Source organism: Aspergillus fumigatus, chromosome 3, assembly GCF_000002655.1.
Source record: "Aspergillus fumigatus Af293 chromosome 3, whole genome shotgun sequence".
Lineage (NCBI taxonomy): Eukaryota > Fungi > Ascomycota > Eurotiomycetes > Eurotiales > Aspergillaceae > Aspergillus > Aspergillus fumigatus.
In genome coordinates this window covers 643,001-669,894 of record NC_007196.1, presented here as the reverse complement: position 1 = coordinate 669,894, position 26,894 = coordinate 643,001, and the positions used below count along the sequence as shown (strand labels likewise).

The 26,894-nt window shown below is 52.2% G+C and overlaps 10 protein-coding genes across 10 annotated transcripts; 7 read left to right on the top strand and 3 right to left on the bottom strand.

Moving 5' to 3' along the window:
• Positions 1–481: 481 nt before the first annotated feature.
• On the bottom strand, positions 482–1,431 carry AFUA_3G02640 (fgaFS/easG family protein; the record flags this gene model as incomplete). Its single annotated transcript, XM_743493.1, has 2 exons — positions 482–960; positions 1,011–1,431. The coding sequence occupies 2 exons, from the start codon at positions 1,429–1,431 to the stop codon at positions 482–484; spliced, it is 900 nt and encodes a 299-aa protein (XP_748586.1).
• A 412-nt stretch (positions 1,432–1,843) lies between these two features.
• AFUA_3G02630 (uncharacterized protein) lies at positions 1,844–2,790 on the top strand (the record flags this gene model as incomplete). The annotated part of the gene is made up of 2 exons (XM_743492.1): positions 1,844–2,358; positions 2,424–2,790. 2 exons carry the CDS (start codon positions 1,844–1,846, stop codon positions 2,788–2,790), a joined length of 882 nt encoding a protein of 293 aa, XP_748585.1.
• Positions 2,791–3,612: 822 nt separating this feature from the next.
• Positions 3,613–5,200, top strand: AFUA_3G02620 (putative phenol hydroxylase; the record flags this gene model as incomplete). Its single annotated transcript, XM_743491.1, has 4 exons — positions 3,613–3,635; positions 3,711–3,927; positions 3,955–4,187; positions 4,276–5,200. 4 exons carry the CDS (start codon positions 3,613–3,615, stop codon positions 5,198–5,200), a joined length of 1,398 nt encoding a protein of 465 aa, XP_748584.1.
• Positions 5,201–5,626: 426 nt separating this feature from the next.
• AFUA_3G02610 (putative MFS transporter) lies at positions 5,627–6,925 on the bottom strand (the record flags this gene model as incomplete). Its single annotated transcript, XM_743490.1, has 1 exon — positions 5,627–6,925. The coding sequence occupies one exon, from the start codon at positions 6,923–6,925 to the stop codon at positions 5,627–5,629; it is 1,299 nt and encodes a 432-aa protein (XP_748583.1).
• Positions 6,926–8,021: 1,096 nt separating this feature from the next.
• On the top strand, positions 8,022–8,864 carry AFUA_3G02600 (uncharacterized protein; the record flags this gene model as incomplete). Its single annotated transcript, XM_743489.1, has 1 exon — positions 8,022–8,864. One exon carries the CDS (start codon positions 8,022–8,024, stop codon positions 8,862–8,864), a length of 843 nt encoding a protein of 280 aa, XP_748582.1.
• Positions 8,865–11,186: 2,322 nt separating this feature from the next.
• On the top strand, positions 11,187–13,704 carry AFUA_3G02590 (Zn(II)2Cys6 transcription factor; the record flags this gene model as incomplete). The annotated part of the gene is made up of 4 exons (XM_743488.1): positions 11,187–11,248; positions 11,367–11,510; positions 11,573–12,314; positions 12,382–13,704. 4 exons carry the CDS (start codon positions 11,187–11,189, stop codon positions 13,702–13,704), a joined length of 2,271 nt encoding a protein of 756 aa, XP_748581.1.
• A 314-nt stretch (positions 13,705–14,018) lies between these two features.
• On the top strand, positions 14,019–14,777 carry AFUA_3G02585 (uncharacterized protein; the record flags this gene model as incomplete). Its single annotated transcript, XM_743487.1, has 1 exon — positions 14,019–14,777. One exon carries the CDS (start codon positions 14,019–14,021, stop codon positions 14,775–14,777), a length of 759 nt encoding a protein of 252 aa, XP_748580.1.
• Positions 14,778–14,994: 217 nt separating this feature from the next.
• On the top strand, positions 14,995–15,996 carry AFUA_3G02580 (putative short-chain dehydrogenase/reductase family protein; the record flags this gene model as incomplete). Its single annotated transcript, XM_743486.1, has 1 exon — positions 14,995–15,996. The coding sequence occupies one exon, from the start codon at positions 14,995–14,997 to the stop codon at positions 15,994–15,996; it is 1,002 nt and encodes a 333-aa protein (XP_748579.1).
• Positions 15,997–16,193: 197 nt separating this feature from the next.
• Positions 16,194–22,989, top strand: AFUA_3G02570 (putative polyketide synthase; the record flags this gene model as incomplete). The annotated part of the gene is made up of 3 exons (XM_743485.1): positions 16,194–18,281; positions 18,383–22,480; positions 22,579–22,989. 3 exons carry the CDS (start codon positions 16,194–16,196, stop codon positions 22,987–22,989), a joined length of 6,597 nt encoding a protein of 2,198 aa, XP_748578.1.
• Positions 22,990–23,475: 486 nt separating this feature from the next.
• AFUA_3G02560 (uncharacterized protein) lies at positions 23,476–24,071 on the bottom strand (the record flags this gene model as incomplete). Its single annotated transcript, XM_743484.1, has 2 exons — positions 23,476–23,765; positions 23,936–24,071. 2 exons carry the CDS (start codon positions 24,069–24,071, stop codon positions 23,476–23,478), a joined length of 426 nt encoding a protein of 141 aa, XP_748577.1.
• Positions 24,072–26,894: the final 2,823 nt, after the last annotated feature.

The window sequence follows — 26,894 nt, the reverse complement described above, 5'->3', positions numbered from 1 at the left end:
CCGTGCTAACGAGGCACGCGCTTTCTGATTGGGACACTTCCATGTTCTCCTTAGGAGTACTAACAGGGTCAAGAAGCGAGCTATTTGGACATCGTACGGCAGCATTATCCTTTGTTTGACTTCCCAGACTCTCACAAACAGTAGCCACATCGAAAAAGACCTAATCCGTCCTGTGAAGTAGATACTCGGCAAACTTAATGACCTGTCAACGGAGTCAGGGGCAGAGTCACGATCAGAGTCAGAATCAACACAAATTAGAGAGAGTCTCGAGGTCACCTCTCTTATGTCTCTTCTCAATGATTGAGAAAGACAGAGACAGATATCGGCCAGGCATCACATACTCTATGCGCTCAAGGTTCGACTTCATGATAGAGAGTTCTTTTATCTATTGAGTGAAAAGACGTAGATTCTCAGGTTTCAGCAGGGCTGGCTTTACCAAAAGTGTTTACACTACACAATTGCAGACTGCAAGTAAAGGTGATCATTTGTCCTCTGGAACCCATGCCGACCAATTCTCCTGCGCAAAGAGATCGAAACATCTCGGAGGTCGCCCAGTGACCTTCTCAACTTCATCATTTTCCCGTGTCTCGAACCCAGTCGAGGCCGCAACCTCCAGCTTTGTCAGGAAGCCCGCATAGTACTCGGAGACACCCGCGTTTACCAGCCCCTGGTACCGCTCCTCCCCTGAAAGCTTGACGTGCTCGATGGTTCGTCCCAGGACACGGCTTAGCTTATCGGCAATGTCGTCGTACGTCAAGAGCTCAGGTCCCAGCACCCGGTGGTCACAGTTATGTGAGACAGGATCTGTCAGAGCGTGATAGGCGACGGCCGCGATATCCGTAGCGCTGATGAACGGGATTTTGCCCTGCCCGCAGGCAGTATAGATCTTGCCTTGATCGCGGATGAGTTGGCGTGGACCATTCTCGGTTAGATTTTCTGACCAGCCAGCAAACATCAGCACTATGCCTTCCACGAGAGAGAATTTCCGACAAGAGTCTTTGGCTACTAACCCATGAACCAACTCGGCCGGAGCACACAATAATCCACCTGCCTGTCGAGAAAATGTTGCCAAACCATTCCCATGCCCGGCTTCCCACATTCGGCAGAGCTACCAGCCACGAGGACGAAGCGACGGACGCCGTGCTTCTCCAGCGCGTAGTCAATAAACTCATTTAAGGGCTTCCATGGCTCCGGCGCCTGTGGTTCCATCAGATATATAGCGGAGATTACCTGTTCATTAACAAACTTGTAGTCGAATGGAATGCGCCAGGTATCCTTATCTAGCCAATCGAACTTGACTGCCGGCATGTCCGGAGGAGCAGCGGACTGGCCGCGACGGGAAGCCAGTACGTAGGGAACATTACCATTTTGGAGGAAGCGCGCTACTCGGATTGATGTTTTGCCTGTACCCCCAGTCAGAAGGACTGCCATGATTTAGCGCGAGCCGATATTGTTAGATGGGAAGATGTATCGTGATGTGTATCTGTACTCATATATATTGGAGTTGGGTGGCCGATTCGATCAATGCTCCCTTTTAAGACCCAATGCCCATCGGAGTTAGGATTTAAGATCGTGAGCTCCGACGTGGGGGAGGTAAAATGTCCGTCGGACTTGATACTCCCAGGCAAGGAGACACAGTGTATGTCAAGAACTGACCATTCTAGCGACCCGATTCGGGATCCGAGGCCCGCCACCAGCAATCTAAGCGCCGATAGTGGAAGTTCATAAGAATTATGTCCCAGCCATGGAGGTATAGAAGACCTGCCATTATGGGTTGTCCTATGCAAATGGGCTTTCCTCCTGATTCATTCTTTCCAGCCGTCCTCTCCTGTAAACGACAGAAATGATTGTAACCCCCCGTTTCCATTTGCTCAAACTGGGTGATCAGAGTTGGTGTCCAGAATGGTTACGCGAGTATTCGCACCTTGCGCGCATTCAGATGTGGAAGACGCGAATCCCCGGCACAAAGGGCTCACCCGCGCTGCAGGCCTGCGATATTCTGCTGCGCTATCTGCCGGATATTGCTTCCTACACCATGGTTGACTCTTGTGCGGGCGGCGGGGGCCCCATCCCCATTTTCGAGAGCACACTCAACGCTTGGCTTGCAGCCCGCCATGAGCAGCCAGTGCGATTCATCCTGACAGACCCGTACCCGTCCTTGAGCAAGTGGGCCGCCCTGGCCCGCCAGAGCGCGAATATCTCCTATATTGCGCAGCCAGTTAACGCGACCCAGGCCCGCCGGCTGGCAGAGCCTGGCAAGAAGGAATGCTGCCTGTTCAATCTTTGTTTCCATCACTTTGACAACCCAGCAGCGGCGAAGGTGCTGAGAAGTGCGATCCAATCCTCGGATGCGTTTGTGTAAGACACTTCCCCCTTAAACTTATTCGTGTCTGCAAAGCCATGCGTGCTCAATATTCTGGCAGAATCTTTGAAATGACCCATCGCACGGCCTCGGCCTTTCTGAACACCACTTTCATCGTCTTATCTCCTCTGCTGACGACGTTGTTGTGGTTCCGGGGCTCACCGCTCCACATGTTTTTCACCTACATCTTTCCCCTGGTGCAGTTGTTCTTCGTAGTTGACGGCTATGTATCGTGCATCCGCGGTCGGACGCCGGAGGAGGTCACTGCACTGATCCGCCAGCAAAAGGATCTAGACATAAGTGATTGGGATTTCAGCAGCGGCGAGGACATGGTTCTGCCTCCGTTTGGGAAGATGTACTGGTATATCGGGACCAGGAAGGAGGGGATGTCCCAAAGAACATCATTAGGTGTGGATTCTCATCTCTGAGCATATATTGGCCAGAAAATAAAAATTATATCCCTTTTCAGTGATAGCAACTCCCCCTGTAGCAGGCAGAGTTTCCCTGTGGAAGAGACTGCACTGGGCAGTATAGTCGCAGTTATACTAATCACTCATAAACAATGCCACATTGAACGCTGCTGCACTATTCACCTCGCGATTGATATTAAGAGCACCAGTCAAGGTCGTGGCTCGGATCCCGAAGCCCGATGGAACGATTACCCGAGTCCGAAGGTTATACATACATAATTTCAAGGCCGGGCATGCTCTTAAATAGATAACGGCTCTGGCTCAATCCTAGCGTAAGGTGAAGTCAGTCCTCCCTATAGAGTCGCCAACGAACCATTATCAAGCCCAAGGATGACGACCAAGGATGGGGACAGGGTTGACGTGCTCATCATTGGGGCTGGACCAACAGGGTAAGATCCCTCTGGAATGCAGCGCATTTATGTATTCCTTGTGAAGCAACATGGACTGATAGCCAAGTCGCAGGTTGATGAGTGCTCTCTGGCTGACCACGCTGGGCATAAAGATATGCATTGTCGACGACAAGGGAACAAGAGCCTTGAACGGCCGCAGCGATGGGTTTCATGTCTGAACTGGCGAAATCTGGGATAGCTTTGGCTTGTATCATCTACTGCAACAACACGGAACTAGATTCGATGAGTGGTGTCTATGGGTATGTACAAAACTGGGAGCCTAGGCGCCCAATAGCTAACTCAAAACATGCACATGCAATCTAACGAGACAACCAATTACACAAAGGCACCTGGAGATGACGGTCAACTAGCGCGGCAACGACGGCAACCTATGATGGGTCTTGAGGTCTCAAGGTGCAAATCCTGGCCCAGCGAGTCGCCATCTATATATGCATTAATACCTCGACTGACCACGTTTCTTGTACTCAGGATGAATTGTTTTACACTGCATCTCGGGAATACAGAAGCAATTCTGATCGACGCCATCCAACTACAGGGCGGGCCCCGGATTGAACGAGGAGTCGTGCCAGTGGTGATGGAACTAGAGGAGGGCATAGCAGACGACCCCGACGCATATCCTCTGAAGATACAGCTGCGCCACCAGAAACTGGAGCATCTGACTGCGTGGCGGACCAACGCTCACAGTGTGCAGGCCGACGGGACGGTCCATGAGGAGAGAGGAGGCATTGACGCGGCCATCCATTCCGGACGCGACGGGGAGCGTGACACCGAGCCCGTCCTGACCGGGGAGGAGGGCAGCCTCAAGACCATCCGCGCAAAATATGTCATTGGCAGCGATGGCGCCCACAGCTGGGTGCGTTGCTGGCTGGGCTTTGAGATGGAGGGGGATTCCACCAATGCAGTGTGGGGCGTGGTGGATGCCATTCTCGACTCAGATTTTCCCGAGTAAGTATATCTTCCCACGTCTGGCTCAGAAGATAAAAGCACTTGTCAAAGATGCCCTGCACTGACGACTTCTGTTGCATCCGTGTAGCTTTCGCCGACACTGCATAATTCTCTCGCAGCATGGGACCATCTTGAGCGTGCCTCGAGAAAACGGTATGACCCGCCTTTACGTCCAGCTACCCGATTCAATGAAAGATATCTGCCTCACCGACGCAGCTCAGGTGGTGAAGATCATGGCTGTCGCTCGCAGGAGTTTGTTTCCTTATACTCTGGAATATTCCTACTGCGACTGGTGGACAATCTACCGGGTGGGTAGGAGAGTTGCCAACCATTTCACCTACAAGCAGCGCGTCTTCCTCGGTGGGGACGCTGTACACACACATACCCCCAAGGGGGGTCAGGGGATGAATGTCTCCATGCAGGATGCATACAACCTGGGATGGAAGCTGGGTGGTGTACTGCGTGGCCAACTGCGTCCGTCCGTACTGGCGACGTACGAATCCGAACGTCGACCCGTGGCCCAGGACCTGATCAAGCTAGATACGAGTATGGGCCGCGTGCTGGCGGGCGAGACCATGTCTGAGACTCCCGAGGTGCTTCAGGTTTATGAGCAGCTGCGCAACTACGGCAGCGGCGCCAACATCTGCTACTCGCCAAACATCCTTGTGGCGAGTCCCCAGCAGTCCCAGCAACACCTGGCCGCGCATCTGAGGCTGGGAATGCGGTTCCCCAGCCATCCGGTGGTCAACCTTGCCAGCGCGATCACCATGGAGAGCCAGAGTCTACTGCCGAGTAATGGCTCGTGGCGGCTCTGGGTCTTTGCCGGCAATGTTGTCGCTTGTCCAGCGCAGTTGAAGCGGGTGAACAGCCTCGGGGAGAAGCTGTGCGCTCTGACAGCCCGTCTTGCTGCGCTCCAGATGCTCTCCACGCCGTTTCTCGAGATACTGCTCCTCTACAAAGGTCGAGTGGAGGAGATGGAAGTCAGTGATTTCCATCCCATCTTCACGCGCTGAACACCGCAGGCGAAGAGCTGGGATCACCAGCGGATCTTTGCCGACCCTCCCTTATATGCTGCAAACGGCGGACTTCTTCCGACTACGGCACATGCCAAATACGGGATTGATGACGCACGCGGATGCATGGTGGTGATCCAGCCGGATCAATGTGTTGCCTGGATTGGGGAACTGGAAGACGAGAGAGGACTGGAGGAGTATTTTGATCGGTTTGTGCGATGGTAATCGTTTTTATTTTCAAGTAGACGCGCCGCTTGAAATGTCTCCGTTTGGTCTTTTTTGCTGCTAGTTGCAATGGACTTCTCGCCCCATGTAGCTAGCTTGACATTTTGGAAATTACTGCTAATTCTAAGATAGTGTACCTTAACTACATACGGAATGCTGATTGCTACTCCCTCTTGATCATAGAAGGATTCTAAACTACCATTATATATTATTCTGCTGGGGTTCACTAAGCAAGCGTAGACGCTGGCCAAAAACATGGATGCAGACCATAAGTCCAAAGGCAGCGAGACAGATCACAGCCTGCAGCCCAAATGAGAGGCCGTATCCTTCCTTTAGACCCCAGACCTGTTGAAAATAGCCGATCGCGAATCCACAGGCTGCACGGGACATGTTGATCCAGCCTGAGACCTCCCCCGGAACCGATGGATAGGAATCAAGGACGTAAGCAACCATGGACACGGAGACGACCATGACACCGCCTTGAAACATAGCCCAACCAAAGAGGATGCACACCCAGTGAAGGTGCTGCTGCAGGGTGATGCCCACAAGAACCAGCCCAGGCACCATGAAGAAGCCCCTGAGGTATGTGGCCCACAACCGGGTCTCTGGCATGAATCGACCCTGATGTCGATGAGCGTACCAAGTCACGATAAAGTCATTTAAACGATGGCCGACCAGCTCGCCTAGACAGACGGAGAGCACGGGGCTAAAGTACATATAGCCTATTTGCTGGGCGCTCATGCCGTAACCCCCTGTTTCCCGTGAGACCCCCAGGAGAATTGTGGAGGTCTGATTGATGCTAATACTCCACATGAAGAGCAGTCTGTAGACGAGCGAGACGACTGTAACAACTGGACGAAGGAGGATTAAGAACATTCTAGCGTACGAAGACCGGACCGATTCAAAGTAGTCCTTGTGGACTCGCAACTGCCATCCACCCACAACCTGCCATAGACAACTGCCCGAGCGCCTGGGCTGTCTGCCCAGCAGCATATCTCGCTGATAGTAGGTTTCATCGCCAACGGCCAAGATCATGGCCGTGAGACCGGCAGCCCAGGCAAAGACCAGCCAGAAGAGCGGGCGCCATTTACCCAACCCAGCAACCATAAAATTGCCGAGCATGGGCCCCAGAAAGGGCGAGATGAGGAAGACGGCGTACCACAGGCCAATCTTGCGGGCGTACTGATGGAAGAAGAACATATCCTGAATGAGAGCCAACCCGATCAACGAGCCTGTTCCCTGTGTCAAGGCCTGCAGAGCCCGCATGGCGTAGTAGACCGGAAAGGTCGGAGCAAGGATACATCCTAGCGTGAAGAAAAGGCCGAGGACTGTGCTCCAAAAGAGCACTGGGGCACGACCCCAGCAGTTGAGCAAGGGGATCCAGACAAGGGACGAGATGCTGATCATTACCACGGCGAGGCTGTTGGGTTCATTGATTGTCGAAGTTGATATGTGCCATTCTGCACCCTGGAGGACGGTGGCGGGGATGCTGATGGACATACCAAAGTCTCCTGCAAAGGCACCAAAACTGACACAAAGGAGGATGGCATGCTTTCAAAGCCAGCTTCAGTTCAGGGGGTCATTGCAGTCATCAGCCGGCTATGGGATGAGAATGGTCTGGCCATCCAGCGCAAGTTTCGGCTTTCTGTCTTCATTCTGGCGGGTGTCACCGTCACTGTTCTTGTTGCTGGCCACAAAGACCCTTCGAAACACCGTGGGGGATGCGTCAAAGACCATGGCAAAATACGAAATTGTCGACATAAGGGGAGTTAGGGGAATTGAAGCTCATGTGCTTTGGCGGGTCATTCCTCCCTCATGGTCAGACCACCCATGATCACTGCCGTTCCTCACCTCCTGTTATACTCTCCTTTTCTTTCTTTATTTTTTTATTTTTATTTTATGTTTTATTTTATTTATTTATTTATTTATTTTTTTTCCCCTTTCCCTTCCACTCGTCGGATCCTTTCTGCCGCAGGAATGAACTCAGTTGAACGCTCCCCCCCGAAAAAAAAAAAAAAAAAAAAAAAAAAAAAAAAAAACCACTATGGTGCACTGTTTGAGTCTGATATCCGTGGCTTTTGCTACCGCTGGAGCTGTGCTCGGATGCCGAAACCCGTCAAGGACATACTCTCAATGACACAGGCGCCCTATAAATACGCACTACAGATATAATTTATTGATACAATTGCAACTCCAGGATCAAAGCAGCCAAGCAGACCTTGTTCAACACCCAATGATATCATCTCCCATGGCTTTGTGTATGTTTGTCGTGTTTTTTTCTGCTACTGCCGCGTCAGCCTACAGTTTTCATCCTTCTTATTATCCGAACAGCAATGTCATATACCGCGACGTTGCCGTTATTGGCGGGGGCGCAGCCGGAACCTACGCTGCCATTCAACTGGGCGACCTGGGCCAGAGTGTGGTGTTGATTGAGAAGAAGACTGTTCTGGGAGGCCAGACTGAGGCATACAAGGATCCTACCACTGGCAATATTATCGACTATGGGGTAGAAAACTTCCAAAATACGATGCTTGTTTGAGACTTTTTTGCTTGCTTCAACATCCCTCTGGTTCCGTACACCAGCGACGCTAAAGGGATGCAATTCGCCGACTTCTCCTCGGGTGTGGTCTACCCGAACTTCACACTGCCTGCCGCTGACTGGAGTGCCTACATTGCTCAGCTGGACAAGTATCCATATCTCACGTACACCTGGGAGCTGCCAGATCCCGTTCTAGAGGATTTGCTTCTACCATTTGGCGAATTTGTGTCCAAGTATTCGCTGGGGAACGAGGCGTACCTCCTTGGTACTTATGGTGCTGGCAACGGTGCCGTTCTGAACCAGACCACAGTCTATGTACTCAAGTCGGTGGACAAGGCGTACATCAAAGGGCTGCAGGGAGGCGACGTGATGACTGAGCACGACAATCATGCAATCTACGACAAAGCGCAGGCGGCATTGGGGTCCAATGCTCTCGTGTCCTCCACGGTAGTTGCCGCTAGCCGCAATGCGTCCGGAATCCGACTGGTGGTCCAGTCTGCCAGCGGAGACCTCAAGCTGATTGTGGCCAAGAAGCTGCTGGTTGCCATGCCGCAGATCACGGCAAACATGCAACCCCTGGGAATGGACTTGTCTGAGTCCTCCGTCTTTGGTCAGTTTACGTACAACGCCCTGTATGTTGGGCTGGTCACCAACACGGGAGTCACGGACTTTGTCGACACGCTGGGGATCAGCCTGAACACCGAGTCCTACAACCTACCCGGGCTGCCGGGCCTCGTCTATCTCCAGTCCACCGGAGTGGCTGGCGTCTTCCGCATCTGGTATAGCTCCGCGCACGAGGTTGCCGAGGCAGACGTCAAGTCAGCGACTCTGGCTGCCATCCAGCGACTTACTGGCAAGAAAGCCCAATTTCTCGTCTTCAGCTCCCATACCCCTTATTAGCTGGCGGTCTCCCCTGCGGCGATTCGCTAGGGCTTCTATAAATCCCTGTATGCGCTTCAGGGCCATTGCAAGACATGGTACACCGGGGCTGCTTTTCTAGCTCACCACACTGCCTCCTTGTGGAACTATACCAAGTCGATTATCACGGATCTGGTCGATGACTAGCTGTAGTTACACGCCAGCGCTTCTGCAATTGATTTAGCTATAGTTCCTTGCGCGCGAGTCTTGGATTACCGTAGGTGACTCTGTTGAGCCTGTTCATCGAGAGATAGATTACATGACACCTTTTTTGTCTGGTCTATTACAAAACTCATCCATAACAAATGTACAAGCATCTGGCAGGTAGATGTCCCTGCTGTTGATGCCCTCTTGTTCTTACCTCCATCTTATATCACTACTACTTGATGATTTGATGCTATACTATTCAATATCACCAAGTGGCAAATATCTTAATAAAGCTCTAGGCACTTATTAAGATAGTAATCTTTCCTTATACTACCCCTGGCCCACGGTGTCACTGCCTATATTAGATCATAGTATATGCACCTTGCAAGGGGGCTATTCCTTAATATCTATAGTAATACTACGCCTAGTATATGGGAAGCAGAAACTAACGGAAAAGGAAGGACAGTAATATATGCACAGCCTGAGAGCGCAGCATTTTGGTAATGCTTTTGTAGTTGTACAAGCAGACAGAAAATTCTCAATCAAATCTCTTGACACGAAATCTCAATCAATTCAAGATGACGGTCAGCGGCCTGGTGTAGCGGAATGTGAGTCTCCGAGAGGGCTTGCTACATGCCTCTCAGATTGCAAGCGAAAAAAAGGTGGAAGCTGATCGTCGAGATGAGACCGCTGGGTTGGAGGGTCGGACCGGAAGGCCTCTTGCGGCCGGAATGCTCCAGACATGATCCAAAGAAAATGTAATGTAAGAGTGACGGCCGATTGGCGAATTTGTGCGGCTATCGCGACTTGTAACCTGCGTGTCGAAGTATAGAAGCACGGAGTTCTCTGTAGAAGTGGACAACCTGCTCCAGGCTACGACATTAAGCACGGACATAAAGCTAAGTTACCTATCCGAGGAAAGACTCAGCTCAGGACCCCCTGAGGCCCAGCCGTTCCCACTTTTCTAACAAATGAAGGCTACACGAATAAACACGAGAAAAGAGAGTTCAGCCTCGCATCCGGGGTTTGTGCGTTCCGCCATCTCAATGCAATATTTGGGAGAAGAGTCTAAGCTGACCCTAGAGTCTACTACTATCCTCTCTAGATCCTATATGAAGATAAATAATGACTGGTATATAACAGGCATAGTAGATAGCTCGAATTGCTTTTTAGAGAGCTAATACTATCTCCACAAAGCCACAGAATAATCTAGTACCTCATATTTTCCAATATGGGCGTTTTCAGGACAACGAATCCGACAAACCAAAAGACCAACATCTCGCAGATCCATTCCTATTTAGCAGTAGCGCACCGGGTAAAGGATGGCGTGCTTTTGTTCTTATCGTATGCTCCCGAGCCGTCTAACCAAATTGCGTTATTGACCTCATAAGAGTATGACTGAATGGGGCATCGGGTCTATCCGGTGGCCGCTTGGGCGCATTCGAAGTAGAACTCGAATATGCTTCTAGTGGATTGCTGGAGTAATACAATGACGCAGCCAGATTAATCCGCCTGTGGGGCAGAGGCAAAGACAATAATAACCGGCCTATTTCCTAATAGCTTCTCGGTCCACACTCTTGCTGCTAAATATAAGCATTCTTAAGAATTGCTCGTCGTCTCTTGTGTGATTCCAAGAATAACGGAGCTGCAAATTGCCAATCTTGATTTTAAACATGCTGAAATACTTTTTCCTGGTATTCGTCCCGTATCATGACATCGCCGCAGGATGTACGCTTCTGTAAGGTTAGATGTCAAGTCACCCATGGACATGGTAGGCTTACCGGGCTTTTTGTTGTCTTAGGTGAGATGCATTTCAAACGAACCTGCAAGGATCTTTCCCTGTAAGATACCTGTACCCTGCACGTCACCCTTGGACGATGTCAACCAAAGGATCTTTATTCGAGCACCTCAGGGAACTCGCGTTGTACCGACCAACATAATTTAGGTCCACCAGGCTTCATGAGACCACCTCAATATCAAGGTAGATTACATCGTCCAATGGATTGTCCATATTGAGGCTCGTTGGCACGTACCATTTCATTCGCTTAAGCTAGGACTTTGGGTTTCTAGCCGCTTCTACGAGCATTGCCCCAATAAGTAAGGCATGGGTGAATCAACAAATGCCATGCTGAGCTGGACAGCCGGGGTTCTGGATGCATGGGACGGGCGGAAGAATCCAACCAGCACGAAAGAACACAACTTGCCGATAAGTTGAATCAGTCCCTATATTGCCCTATCTTGCTCCGTGGGCTGCTCGAAGAAGATCTCCCATTTTGTGGGGGAAGGAAATCTGTCTGTACTCATTGACCTCAAAGCAAACATCATGCCCAGCGTGAGCCAGGCAGAGCTTTCCTGTGTCCGGTGTCGCGCAAGGAAAATCCGCTGTGGGCGTGAGAAAGAGGAGTGCGCCAACTGCCAACGCGATGGGGTAAAATGTGAATATACCACGCCTGCGAAACGCGTCAACCATGTCAAGTTATTGTATGTCCCAGTGCACTCTCCAGTTGCTGTAGCTGCTAACCGAGAGCCGATTCTGGTCAAAGATGCAACAGCATGGCCAAGATCGAGGAACGGCTGGGTGATATTGAAGACAGCCTATCGGCGCTGGCTGCGAGACTTACACACGACGATCACGAAAAAGAATATCCTGCTGAAAGCGCTATTCCTTCTGGTTTCCACCAGCTGCAATCTGATACCAGCGAGGAAAGTGGTGGATCTGTCTCGGACTTGTTACAACATTGTATCTTTCGCCACCACGAGTCTCAGATCGATCGGTATTATGGGCCTGGGGCATTGCCGACTTTATGCAGGGAATTCCAGGCAACTGTTAGCGCTCCACCCGCATCCTCCGCCTCGAGCAGCGCCAGTGAGACGCTGGAGCAGCATATGGGCCGCCTTATACAGGACGCTGGCGATCAAGGGGCCTGTCTGCGCAGGAGCACAGGACAAGTGCCTCTGCGGCTGCCGGCGAAGCAGCTATTCCTGCTCGTACAGTCTCAGTTCTTCCAGCGCTGCCGCTGGGCAACGAGTATCTTCGCAGCAGGCTTGTTTCGTGCTCGTGTGGAGAAACTATATACACAGCCTCTCACGATTGACGACACGCCCTGGGTACTCAGTTTACATCTGATCACTCTCCTAGTCTTAGGTCTTGAGCAAGAAGAGCCCCCTCGGCAGCTGGACGCCGAAATCCACATCTCAAACATTTTCGACTGGGGTGTTTCGTGGTCAGAAAGGACTAGTCTGATGGTGCCTCGCCTGATCGATGTGCAAACACTAGCTTTGCTGGTAAGTCTTCCTTTCCTTTTTCCGGTTTTGTCCCTGGTCAGAAATCTGACCCAATTAAATCCTTCAGAGCAGGTATGGACAACAGTTTCTGCCGCTTCCGGTGGCCGAGTCTATCCACACCCAGGCGTGCATTCGGGCGAAGGCCATTGGTCTCCACTGCGTAGGTCCTGAGGGAGGAATGGATGCTTTCTCGCCAGAAGAGGCCGAGGAACGCCTTCATCTTTATCGTCATCTACGCTCTCAGGATATACGTTTTGCTATCCTCCGCGGCTCCACCCCGTGGCTTCTGGGCCATCACTGGCCCTCCCTCGGATCGTCCGTCGATCTCGGTCAAATTCAGGAGCAACTACATCATATCACTTCCACCAATGTAGCCACCACGAAGAGGCAACAAGTGCTTGCAGACCTCCTGAGGCAGCTGGACCAATGGGCCCTAGAGTACCAAATCGTTGCATCTGGTCCGCGCGACCGAAGAAACCCCAACGTCAGGTCCCTGAGGCAGGAAATTCTTGCTACCCGCATCGCGATCCTGGTTTCCCTAAACACGCCGGACTCTCTTCAAAAGGCGATCTTTGATGCGCGGATTGCCTGCGCGATGTTGTTGAGGTCGTTCTCGGCTGGCGCTCCCGTCTCATGCGAGCAATTGGCGCCCCCAGCGTCCCACCCGATCCTCAACCTTGGCGGGGAGGACTCCTGTCAAGCTCTCTATTCTGATCCGCAAGTCGACGAGGAAGATTACCTATCCCCTCTTCTGAGGCAGGATGCGCTGGAGATGTTCTCCATTCGCGCATTCTTTGTCATTGCAGCAGCCCTCACGGAGCCCACATCAGCATCGCTCCAGACAGACCTTGATCTATTACGGGGTGTCTCTTTGCTCTATTCTTCCGTAGGACGACGAATGCCGGTTGGAAATCACCTTCTCAAGCTTGGTCGGGTGTTCGAGTCGGTTCTCGAAATCATTCACGAGCGCCGCCGACAGGACCCTCCAGACCAAAGCGAGATCCACGGCGACCCCCACGAGGATCATGCCATGCGGGTCACCGTGTCACCCTCATTGGATGTCATTGAAGGCCTGCCAAATGGGCTGGAGTTCCAGAGCCCAGACCCTGCTTACCCTACGACACTCCCGTCTAGCTCGTTCAATCCGGATGCCTTGTCCTCGATGCCTGTATGGTTCCTCGGCTCCATGGTTGAAGACGAGACACCCTTCTTTGAAGCGGCAATGCTGCATAATCAACCAGGTCACCAGCCAAGGCCAGAACAACGCCCTGCAGCGCCTGGATCGCCGAGCCACGACTTGGGGCCGGAATTGGCGGCGTCATCTCTGCCTAAAACATTACACTTTGAACTGCCAGCAGATGTGGGTTATGGAATGTCAATGCCCGAGTAATTGTTGTCAATGCACACATATTCTGGGCCCTGAACTCGGCTCCAGCTCTTTTTTTTTTTTTTTTTCGTCTTTTTTATTTTACCGTGCGGAAGCAGCAGATTAGGGGCCTGCGGAAGCCGAACCCCGAACCAGCCAGAACGCTAAATCAGTGATGTCGAGCTCTTGTACTTAAATAGACTGGGATTGCGGTTCTCCTGGTGCCATGACCCACTCTCCCTATATACTGACTTCTAGAGATGTCCGCTTGGTGTTCTGTGTATAACAACCAGTGCACATACAATCACCCTTGAAACAACAGCATCAAGCAGACAATCATGGGCCTAAATAACCACACCTGGGCCTTTACACCAAAGTCCTCTATGTCCGAAGTGATGGTCAATCGATTTGCCATCCTCTGCGGTCCTCTAGCCCAGCTTTGCTTCGTTATATTCCTCCCAGCGGGGCTCCTCCTCCCACCGATCAGTCCGTCCCTGTCGCCCGAGCAGACAGCCGAGCACTATCGGAAGAACCTCACGGGCATGAAAGCAGGAATCTCCATCATGCTTATGACGGCGGTCTTTTGGCCCATCTTCTGTGCGGGCGTCAACCGCCAACTGTCGAGGATCCCGCACGTCAATCCGACTTTACTGTGGGCCCAGCTGGCCGGCGGCGCCCTGGGTGGCGTCTCCATGATGCTGCCCGCCGTCTTCTTTGCCGCAACCACCTACCGGCTGGACCGTGACCCCGTGGCCACCCAGACCCTAAGCGACCTATCGTGGTTCTCCTTCTCGATGCTGTTCCCCCCATTCATTGCGCAGGACTTGGCACTCTCATGGGCCATTCTGTCCGACAAGCGGGCCCAGCCGTTGTTCCCCCGTTGGCTTGCTTACGCGACCACCGGTCTTACATTGACCTTCTATCCTGCCCTTGGGGTCCACTGTGTCCACCATGGGGCGGTGGCATGGAATGGCGCGCTGGGATTCTGGCTCGGCGCGGCAGGCTTCGGCTTACAGGTTGGTCTATTGGTACGCTTCATGCTGAATGCGGCTGGGAAACCGGACTTGGAACATGACGACGGTGTTACTACTGTTTGAGCCTCTTTGGCCAGACTATCGGAGAATACGGGAAGTGGTTTGTAGCTACTATAGTAGGGAGAAGAATGTGATCTTACAACGTAAGAGTTGAGAGGTGTATGAATACGGTTCGGATCCCGAATTCCGGATGGGTGGAAGAATATGAACAAATAGAAGCTCAAGGATAGAATAGAACTTTCCATCGATCAATCAATACGGAATCGAACTCAGAATAACCATGGGCTTCTACTATTCCCAGTTTTTTGTGAGACCGGCGTACCCAACGCAAGCGTTTACCGGACAGACAGTGGTCATCACCGGCGCAAACACAGGCTTGGGTCTCGAGGCAGCGCGGCATATTGTTCGTCTAGATGCTGCCAAGGTGGTCCTCGCGGTGCGCAATCTTGACGCTGGCGAGGAGGCCAAACGAGACATCGAACGGACCACCGGCAGACCTGGGGTCTGCGAGGTGTGGCTACTGGACCTCGCTTCCCGAGACTCCGTGGTGGCCTTTGCAGACCGCGCATCAACCCAGCTAGGCCGGTTGGATGTCCTTGTGGCCAATGCCGCAGTGGCTACCCCTACCTTTGCTCTTGTCGACGGGCACGAGCGTACCATCACCGTGAACGTGATCAATACCATGCTGCTGGCCGTTTTGCTACTACCGAAGCTCGGAGAGGCAGCAAGTGGCTGTTCAGCCTTCCCCACAATGGCACAGCGACCCGGACGTTTGGTCGTCGTCGTGAGCGAGACACACGCCTGGACTCCCTTCCCCGACTGGCAAACACAAAACACTTTCGAGACGCTGGACGACCCGGCCACCGCGGACATGCCTAATCGCTACGCGACGTCCAAGCTCATGCTCATCCTCCTTCTGCGCGAGCTGGCCGCGCGGGTGACCCGTGCCGACCCCGATACTCAACGCCTGGTCGTCAACATGGTGAATCCCGGGCTATGCCATTCCCGGCTCGCGCGGGACTTGACCTGGGGCTTCTGGTTGTTCAAACTCCTGGTCGCGCGGAGCACCGAGGTCGGCAGTCGGACGCTGGTTGCAGGGGCCGCGGCAGGAAGTGGGAGCCACGGCCGGTACATGACTGATGGTAGAGTGGCCGATGACAGCTTGTCGTCTTTTGTGCGGAGTCGGGAGGGATTGAAGGCGCAGAAGAAGCTTTGGCGCGAGTTGCATGGTATCCTGGAAGCAGTTCGACCTGGAGCGATGGACAGCCTTGGCGAGGTTTAGGAGAGCGGTTATCCTGGTGCGCATGTTACGTAGAAAAGATCGGCCATGGCCAGGCTACTAATTTTCCCCTTTGATATACAAGCCATTTGTAGTCAACCTCGTTCGGTTCATCACTTCCAACATATAGAAGCTAGTTCTTCCAGACTTTCTTGTATTCTCTTCTATTTTGTGTCTCTGCCACTCCAGGCCTAGCGATCATGGTGGCCATGCCTCCTTTACCGATGCGGGTGTTTATATTTGGGCCCCATTTTCTGTCATTCGATATGGATCAGTACCTTCAACTCAGATCGGTACTTCGGGAGCACAGCAAGTACAGCTGGATCCTTGAAACACTGAGAGAATTGCCGGAATGGTGGGCGAAAGCCTCCGCAGCATTGCCCATTCTGCAGGACCAGGGAGGCTCGCAGCTCCTGACTGCTTGGGCTGACGACTTCAACCATTCCAACCCGCCTTCGCCAGCACCAGATTTGGGATTCCCTTTACCAAACATAATTCTCACACCGATCGTGGCCATTTCACAGCTGGTGCAGTACCAGCAATACTGCGAGCAGCAGCCTCACGCCCGCACGTCCGCGTCAGGGGGCAGGTTCGAAACAGTGGGCTTCTGTTCCGGTACGCTCGCGGCAATCGCCGTTGCCTCGTCCCCATCTGTCTCCCAGTTGGACCGGTACGGCAGAGTTGCTATTCGGCTAGCCATGCTGATCGGAGCCATGGTGGATGCAGTCGATAACACGTCGGCGCTGGGGGGCGCTGTTTCTTACTCGGTCAGCTGGAATCACCCACGGCTGAGGGAGCACATTGATCGGACTATCCACGATCACCCGTCCGGGTACCTGTCGGTCTTTTATGATGAGAGGCGGGCGACTCTTACTCTGGCACGTCGTGACGCTGAAACCGTTGTCCGGGAGCTCGAGGGCATAGCGGGTATCACCCTCACGGCGATCGGTTTGAAGGGCCGGTTTCACAGCAATGAGTACAACGCTGATTGGATGGAATCTATCCATCGCTTCTGCGACAGCCATCCCGAATTTCAGTTCCCAGATGCATCAAAGATGGCCTGGAGGGTCCGTTTCGGCGTCGACTCGGGAAATCAGCCGACATCTTCTTCTCAGTACCTGCATCGTGCAGCCATCGAGGAGATCCTCCTCCACCGGTGCTATTGGTACCAGCTGGTGCAGCAGCTGCTCACAGAGCTAGCCGATTCGCCTTTTACTCTGGTCGTTCTCGGATCAGACCGCTGTCTGCCCCCCTCCCTAATGCCCTATTTGAGGTCACTGGTCGAGTTTGCTCCGGCTGTGGGAGTAAGCGGAGTAGTAGATGCTCATCTCCAATCGTCGCCGCGCCCCTTACAGGACACCGATGTCGCGGTCATCGGCATGGCATGCAAATTGCCAGGAGCCAACGACCTCGGGGAGTTCTGGAAATTGCTCTGCAAGCCCCGGTCTCAGCACCGAGAAGTGCCACAGGAGCGCATGGACATGGCTGTGTTTAAATGGCGAGACTCCCCCAGCAGCACCGAGTGGAAATGGTACGGCAACTTTATTGACGACTACGACGCCTTTGACCATCGATTCTTCAAGAAAAGCCCTAGGGAAGCCGCCTCGATGGATCCCCAGCAGCGTTTGATGCTACAGACGGCCTACCAGGCCGTCGCGCAGGCAGGCCATTTTGTACAGGATCCATCCCGGCGTACGCGCCGCGTGGGCTGCTATATCGGGGTCAGCAATGTCGACTATGAGAACCACGTCGCTTGTCACCCGGCAAATGCGTATTCAGCTACAGGGACACTCAAGAGCTTCGTGGCCGGCAAGGTGAGCCATTTCTTTGGCTGGACTGGGCCCTCCTTGACGATCGACACAGCCTGCTCTGGTGCAGCTGTGGCACTACACCAAGCATGCCAGGGTCTGCTCACGGGCGACTGTGATGAGGCTCTGGCAGGAGGCGTCAACATTCTGGCCAGTCCGCTGTGGTTCCAGAACCTCGCGGGGGCGTCCTTTCTTAGCCCGACAGGCGCATGCAAGCCTTTCGACGCCAGCGCCGACGGATACTGTCGAGGAGAAGGATGCGGAGCTGTTTACCTAAAACGGGCCAAAGCAGCGCTGGCCGATGGGGATCCTATCATCGGTATCATCCCCGGCACGGCAGTCCAGCAGAACGAAAACTGTACGCCCATCACGGTCCCAAACTCGGTCTCCCTTACCGACCTCTTCCGGCGCGTGTTGGACAAGTCTCAGCTCTCCCCAGACCAGATCTCAGTTGTGGAAGCGCATGGGACAGGCACAGCGGTACGTACTGTCTTCATCCTCCCCCCATTTATTTTTTTATTCTTATTTTTATTTTTTTTGCTCTGCGCATCTTCTTCGTGACTCGCTAAAACCTTCTACAGGTGGGAGATCCGGCGGAGTACACCAGTATTCAACAGGTACTAGGCGGTCCAAAGCGCCCAAGGCATAACCCGGTCAACCTAGGGTCGGTCAAGGGTCTCGTGGGACATCTGGAGTGTGCTTCGGGTATTGTCTCCGTGCTGAAGATTCTCCTGATGCTAAAAGCCAGAACGATCCCTCCGCATGTCGGGCTTGAAACCATCAATCCCGAGCTTGCGGCCAACTCAGAGAGCCAGATTGAGATCCCCTTGTCGTTGAGACCTTGGCAGGCACCGTTCCGCGCTGCGCTGATCAACAATTATGGCGCGTCCGGGTCCAATGCCTCTTTGGTCGTGATGGATGCGGCCGGCTACTACGATCAACCGCGTGCAAACGACAGTTCTTCTCTGAAGAGGATTCCTTTCTACATCTCCGCCCTCGATGACCGCGCGCTGCAGGCTTACTGTGCCAAATTCCTTTCCTACATCGCTTCCTGCCGGCGCTCCGTCTCACTTGACGCGCTGGCATTCAATTTGTCCCGCCAGTCTAACCGAGATTTGGGCTGCGTTCTCACCTTGGGTTGCACCAGTATCGAAGATTTGGAAAAACAGCTACGCGAGGTCCAGGCAGGACGACGAGCGTGGCGCTCGCGGGTGCCGCAACGGCCAGTTATTCTCTGCTTTGGAGGGCAAACCTCCACCTTTGTCGGCCTCAACCGGGATGTCTTTATCAGCAACCCCCTCCTACGGATGCACCTGGACGAGTGCGACCGGATGTGTAGGTCGATGGCACTGGACGGAATCTATCCCGAGATCTTCCAAAAGAGCCCAATCGAAGACGTGGTAAAGCTCCAGCTCGCGCTTTTTGCCCTGCAGTATGCCTGCGCGGCAACCTGGATCGACTGTGGCGCTCCCGTGGCAGCAGTGGTGGGCCACAGCTTTGGCGAGCTCACCGCGCTCTGTATCGCAGGCGTGTTGTCTTTGGAAGACACCGTCCGACTGATTGCTGGTCGGGCCGGTCTGGTACGAGACTCCTGGGGCAAGGATCGTGGTGGCATGATAGCCGCAGAAGGCGATCTACCAGTCATAAAAAGCCTGCTGGAGTGTGCTAATCATCGGTGCGGCTTCCCGGAAGGAGCCGGAGCCAGCATTGCCTGTGTAAATGGCCCCAGAAGCTTCACTCTAGCCGGCCCAACTAAAGCTATGGATGCGATTGAGGCAATCGTCTCGGAACCAGCAGAGCAGCCCCAGTTGGGCGCGCTACGAATGAAGCGACTAAATGTCAGCAATGCCTTTCATTCCACTTTAGTGCAGCCCCTCACTCGTGATCTCGAACTCCTCGGTCAGTCATTGTCATTCTATCCAGCGCGAATTCGAGTTGAGAGGTCTACTGAGTGCGCGTCTCCACCGCCGTCTACTGGACGCTACGTGGCCGACCATATGCGCAATCCCGTCTACTTCCACCAGGCCGTGCAGAGGCTCGCTCACGAGTATCCTTCGGCAATCTGGCTGGAGGCGGGATCAAATTCGACCATCACAAACATGGCATCGCGTGCACTGGACAACCCAGCCTCCTCTCATTTCCAGCCCGTCAACCTCACCAATGACTCGTCCTCGGTCACTTTCGCCGACGTTTTCATCAAACTGTGGGATCAGGGGCTGAGCTTCGTGTCTTTCTGGCCGCATCATCCGTCACAAGGTCACCGATATGAGATGCTCCTGCTCCCTCCTTACCAGTTTGAACTATTCCGTCACCTGCTGCCCATGACGCCACGAGAGGAACAGGATGTACAGGGTAAGGTCGGCTCGGCATCGTCCACGAAGCCCGGCTCGGAGCAAGACCTATGGTCATTTGTCGGCAGCCATAATGCACAGTCCCGCTTCCAGATCCACATGGACAACTCCAAGATTCAAGAATATGTGACAGGGCACACAGTGGCCGGCTCGGCGCCCTTGTGCCCAAGTACCTTGCAGCTAGAACTCGCTATTGAGACCATCAGCAGTCTTCAACCTCGCTTGATGCAGCTGCAGCTGCAGCCTCAGCTACGGGGACTGGACAATCATAACCCTTTATGCATGGATCCAACTCGAAAAGTGTGGTTGGATGCCGAGGCGCAGGATACGGACGGTTACGTGTGGAACTGGAAAATGACCAGCGAGTCGACCAGGACAGGACTCTCGAACGATAGAACCCTGCACGTGTCCGGACAAATCGTCTTTGTCTCAACGGAAGATGAGCAATTACAGGCTCAGTTTAGCCGCTTCGAGCGTCTTGTGGACTACAAACAGTGCTTGGCTCTGCTCCATAATGACGAGGCCGACGACGCTATTCTCGGCCCGCGGAACATCTACAAAGCTTTCTCCGAAGTGGTCGACTACGGCGAGGTCTACCGAGGAGTACACAAAGTAGTCGGCCAGGCAAATCGCTCCGCTGGTCGGGTCGTCAAGAAATATACGGGAAGCACTTGGCTTGACGGTCCCCTGTGTGATTCCTTCTGTCAGGTGGCGGGGATCTTTGTAAATTGCATGACTGACAAAGCAGCCAACGAGATTCGCATATCAAACCGCATCGAGCAGCTGATCCGGCGACCCCAGCGAGCAGCCTCCTCGACGCCAGATGAGTTCCACGTCCTTGCAGTTCACAGTCGTCCGTCGGACCGCGTCTTCCTCAGCGATGTCTTCGTGTTCAACCCAGAGAACGGGGACCTCCTTGGTGTCATTCTAGGAATTAGATATCAGGCGGTCAATCGAATTGCCTTGGGCAAGGCGCTGCTGAGACTGACCCCCGGCATGACCCACCAGGCTACTGACCAATCCGCACTTCCTTTGCCACAGGCCACGGCCACGACGCCCATGGTGCATGACGCCGTGCCCATCTCGCTAAACCAGCCATGCAGTCAAAAGAAGACTGCTGAATCCCAGCATCAGAGTGTCTCGGACAGGCTCCTGATGCTGCTCTCTAACGTAACCGGGGTTGATGCAACGGCAATCAGGCCGGACACCGCGTTGGCCGATCTGGGGATTGACTCGCTCATGTGCATGGAGCTCGCCAGGGATATCGGTGCAGCCTTTCAGTGCGAGCTTAAACCTGCACGGCTGATGGAGCTGGTCAGCTTCTCCAGTCTTCTTGATCTTCTTGACGGCCAGAACTCCAGCGACGAGGATGGAGAACCCGATCGACTGAGTGACGACTCCCAAGATATTAATCCGCTGTATCGAACAGCGGCAACAACTCCAGACGAGTCCGATACTGAGGTTCAATCAGCCTTGCAGTCTCACCATGCGGCCAAGATGATCGCCCACCGTCAGTCCGTTATAGAGGAGTATGTTGCCCAATACACGAAAGACCTTACTGCTCCGCTGCCCTCACTGCCGCTCTCTCCTGCTTCAAGTTCCTGCACTGACCAGTCCACTGTTCTCGTGACAGGAGCTACAGGTAGCCTTGGATCGCATCTAGTGGCTCATCTTCTGCGCATACCGACCGTCAGCAAGGTGATCTGTCTCAACCGCCGCAGTGGGATGCCAGCCGAAAATCGCCAGCAGCACGCCTTCCACTCGCGGAACATCCCTGTTGATCCGGCTAGCGCTTCCAAACTATACGTTTACGAGACTGACACTAGTCAACACATGCTAGGCCTCGCCGCGGATGAGTACGAGCGCCTGCTGTCGACTGTCACCCACGTTGTCCACAATGCTTGGCCCATGACCATCGCACGCCCCGTGCAGGGATTCGAAGCCCAATTTCGCACCTGGCGCAACATGATCGAACTAGTACGCAATGCCACCATTCGGCAAAGCACACCCCGTCCGATTAGCATCCAATTCATCTCGTCCATTGCCACTGTCGGAATGTACCCGCTCCACAAGGGTGACACGGTGGTCCCTGAAACCCACATGACGGTCGAGTCGACCTTGGCCTCTGGGTACGGCGACGCCAAGCTCATCTGCGAGAAAATGCTGGAGAACACGCTGCAGCGATTTCCGACTCAGTTCCGGGCGAGCGTAGTGCGGCTAGGACAGGTCGCCGGCTCCAGTGTCACTGGCTACTGGAACCCAGTGGAGCATCTGGCATTCCTGTTCAAGAGCGCGAAGACCTTGAACATTCTACCTAATCTTCCAGGGGTAAGTTCTTCTCCTTCTTCTCCTTCTTCTTCTTCTTCTTCTTCTTCTTCTTTCGTAATCTCCTGCCTTCCGACACGATCTGACTCTGGCCATCGTAGGAGCTGTCCTGGTGCCCGGTCAACGAGGCCGCTGCCATTCTTACCGACCTCCTCCTCTGTCCCGACCCTGTGCCCCCCGTCTTCCATGTTGAAAATCCGGTCCGTCAACCGTGGGCGGACATGATCGCTGCTTTGGCGAGGGAGTTGGACATTCGTATAGGAAATATTGTTCCCTTTGAGGATTGGTTGAACCGTATGCGCAACTTCGTCGGAGACGAAGCGGCGAATCCCGCGAAACGAGTAGACGACTTTTTGGAGGAGCACTTTGTCCGCATGGCGTGTGGAGGAGTGGTTCTCGATACCCAGCAGACAGCCAGACTTTCGGCACGATTCAGGGCGTTGAAAGCGGTAGATCCCGGCATGGTCAAGCTGTTCGTCGAGTATTGGCGCAAAACTGGATTTATGAACTAGTTTCCTTCTATCAAAGCTCAAAGCCGTAGTCCTTGGCTCGCTATTAGGGATAAGGAGTACTTCTGTCTAATGGTATGTCAACTAAATGATACGACCATTTCTTTCTCTTCTTACAAAGATGAAGTATATAAGATCTAAAGGTGGTGTAGAGATAAATATATCTTACCAATACTATCTAAATATCCATTGACTATTATAAAATCTACTGTAAGTCTGATTAGACATAGATCTTATTTTGAAGAGACCCCAGATCATACGCGCCTAAAAGCATACCTATCAATGTACTTCTGGTTTCTGATCAGACGCTTTCTAGTCCAAAGTCGATGCTAGTTTTTTGCATGTTAGTCCCCTGATCGAGGTAGTCTTGTCAAAACCTTAGATCATTGAGCGTTATTGTTTCTGAGTGCGGTCCGCGTAGCAGTAACAATAGTATTCCCTGTGTATGAATGGAGCACATCAGATATCCGCTAGTTTTACACACGAGCTTTATTCACGGACTGTCCGCATCTGTCTTTGCCTAGTTCCCTTCTCCACTTTTGAAGCAGCTGCTTTCAGGGCCATTCCGTCATTACCGTTTAGGGTGCTCGAGCTTGAAGCTGAATGTTTAGCAACTAATTCAGTCAGTTCCCCAGTCGCGGACTCAGGTCGCAGATCTGGAACCGGAGTTTTGCCGATGTCGACCTTTGTCTTCAATTTTTTTGGTTTCCGGCGTTTGCTGGTCAATTCCTGGGGCTCTGGTTGGAGAATCCATTTAATCAGATCCTCGTCCAAACTGCCTGGGCCGAGTAAGCGGGCCGGTATGGTTTGCAAGGATTAATCACTCTGAGCACCCAGGACTGGTGCGTCATTACTATCATTATGAGGATCAGCAACGGGAGTCGTGCCTGGTTTGCAATATACTTCATCAGCGGTTGGTTAGCTAGAACAGGGTGCCTCAGATTCTGACCATCTACCTCCGTTGGTCCAAATAGCACTTGGTCTGGCTGACAGAGTTGCAACAGCAAGGCCTCATCCCAAGCTTGGACATTCACCAGCTTCTTAGACCTTTTGCAGGCTCTTTCAAAAAGTTGGAATGCTTCCATAGGGGTGAGGCCGGATAGTATATTAACAAGGAGGTCGACGCAGAGATCCACCTATAACTCAGCAAATAGTAATGCACTTGTGATGTGTCCTGCAGACGAACCTTTAGATGTCTACTTAGCGAACGCAAATAAAGAAGATCATCAGGTTGATCTTCGATACTAGCGTAGGCCTCCTTCCATTATGAGTATATCTGTCTTCACGAATTGCACTCTGTTGACTTACCAGGATTTCAATGTTCAACGTGACCATATCTATTCATTAGAATTGTAATGGCCCGACATATCATATATTATGAGCACCTACTTATATTCCAACCACCTGAGAACTGCGTTACTGTATTGATGGCTGTCAGAGCTCCAGCCAGAGACTGTAAGCAGTGAAGAACAGACAATCTAGCAGTGACAAACCTTGTGAGGTAGGAAAATATTATGATAAAATAGATTCAGGCCAATTCATATATACCGCATTCCGAGGTACATATCATGGTTTTGCGCTTCAATGAAAATACCGAAGAGCTGATAAGATAAAGTAACAATCAGAAAATTGAACTCCCCCTGATGATACATCATCATATCAGGGTAAAAAAAGGAAAGATAATTTTAAATCTAATTATTGTTATGGCTTTAAGTGATCATCAGCCTAGTTTTCAGAACACTTAATGCTCACGTGATACCTGGTATTAAAATAGTAAGTAAGAAAAGCTCACCCCATTATTAGCTAATAAGATACTCCGTATTATCTTGGTTCAATCTAATAAAAATGGCTATATTCAGCTGCCTGTTAGGAATCTGAAACTAGTTCCAGCGCGAAGGATGGATGGTGCCTTAGCCATGCACTAATTATAGGTGAGCAGGTGAGCATTGTGTGAGGGTCATCCCTGCATGCTCACCTTGCTCAGCCCCACCAAGGACCCACTCACCCAAGTCACGTGAGCTCAGGGCGGCACTGCTCACCTACTAAAACAAGAAGGGCAATGGCCTTCGTGGCCGTAGTTTTCTGCTCGGTAGGGCTAGCTATAACCCTACTAACCAACCATGGTTAGATTCAGTTTGATTCGGTTTCGATTCGGATTGGATAAACAGATAAATTTCATTGGTTTTTTAGAATTTGTCAAAAAAAACATAGAGACCCTAGACTGATAAGAATCGTCCGGACACCTTTTAGCCTAGTGGTATTATATTTCAATAGCAGAGGACTGCGGAGGCGCTAGGCCACCAAAAAGCGGAAGTCGGCCAAGCCTATGAGTTGTAGGGATTGGTCGAACGAGATGCCCATTGGAAAGAGTCAGTAGATAAACCTAACTCGTAATACAGAAAAACATGTTGCTGAACAATGACCACGTTGTGGAAGCGTTATTACATGGCTTGCGTGGAAGGAAGACACCCAGATCTTCGCCGGTCAACGAATCGAAGGACTAGCATGGCATTTCGTTTGGGTTGCCCAGCTCCCCACCTCGCGATTCTGGGTCAACGCACAAGTGACCTAGCCCGCATCTAACACAGTCTCGTATAATCTACCCAGAGACCATCCCACCACTCGTATGGGGCAGGAGTGAATATCCGTCGAAGATGATGCGGTGTACGAAAAGGTGAGGAAGAAGATTGGCCGAGACTTCATTGACTTCATTGAGCACCTCGGAACCGACAAGAATGAGGGAACATTGAAACCCGCCGATCAAAAGCGGGTTGGAAGAAGAGCACAGTTCCACAGATCTTTCGCAGGAGTATAGAATGTATGAACTGCCCCGAAATTTACCAAGTGCTGCTTCGAGGTTCAGCCTGCGGGAACTAAGGTCATCGCGGAAACACTGGACACTCTATAAGGGGGAAATCGGTCAAGCCCCACCAGCGGTACGGTTGGGAAACGTTATTTGTTGAACAGTTCCGTTGCGAAAGTAACACCTCCTAATGGTGCTGATTGTAAGGAAGGGGAACTGAAACGTAGTAAAAAGTAGTAACCCAGGCGAAGCAGAAGAGTAATTAAACAATTCAGTACACTAGGGGAAAATGGCAACGCTTTCAGATTACTGTAGCATTTACCCGCATACAAAGCAATAGCGGGCATATCTGATGTGGTTGTAGGAACAATGATAGTTAAGCAAGATTTAACCATTTTATCAACTATGCGAGGGCCAGGCGAAAGATGCATTGTGCAAGTTATTCCATGCTGTTATAAACCACAAAGGCAATAGCACTGACATAGTAGCTCATATATGGCCACACCTTTGAGGGTGAAGAGTCATTGCCCACTCTAGGCATTCCTTAAGCTGGATAAGACACTGGTCCGATTATTGTGCCCTTCAAAGCCCCGGATGAAGACAACGGACAACGCATATGATCGATCTTGCAGAATTCGAATGCCCATTTTGCGATCAGGACGCATTCGCCATTATCTAAAGGGTAACGCTGTCACAGACTGATACATTTTTGGAACTAAGCTCGGCTGTATTAGATGTATGATACAAAGAGGAACACGGGGGGAGAGACTCACTGGGTCTGCCACATGAACTATAATGGATCCTGTTATGATAAATATGCCACCCCCAGCACTGCAGGCCCTGAGAGCTGGACCCAGTAGTTCCAACATCTCATCGGTATGGACAGATTTCAGGAGTGGAAGCCTGTAAGTCGCATCAGGGTATCATCCTGACAGAAAAATAAGTAGCCTACCATGTTTTGCAGGTAGATTGCAGTTCTTTGCGACGTTGATACGTTGCTGCATCCTTCTGGGTACATATGTTGGAAGCCGTGTCCTTCTAGGAAAGACATGATTATCTTGAGGTGGGACCCTTGATATCCGCATCGGCCGATCTGCATAATATC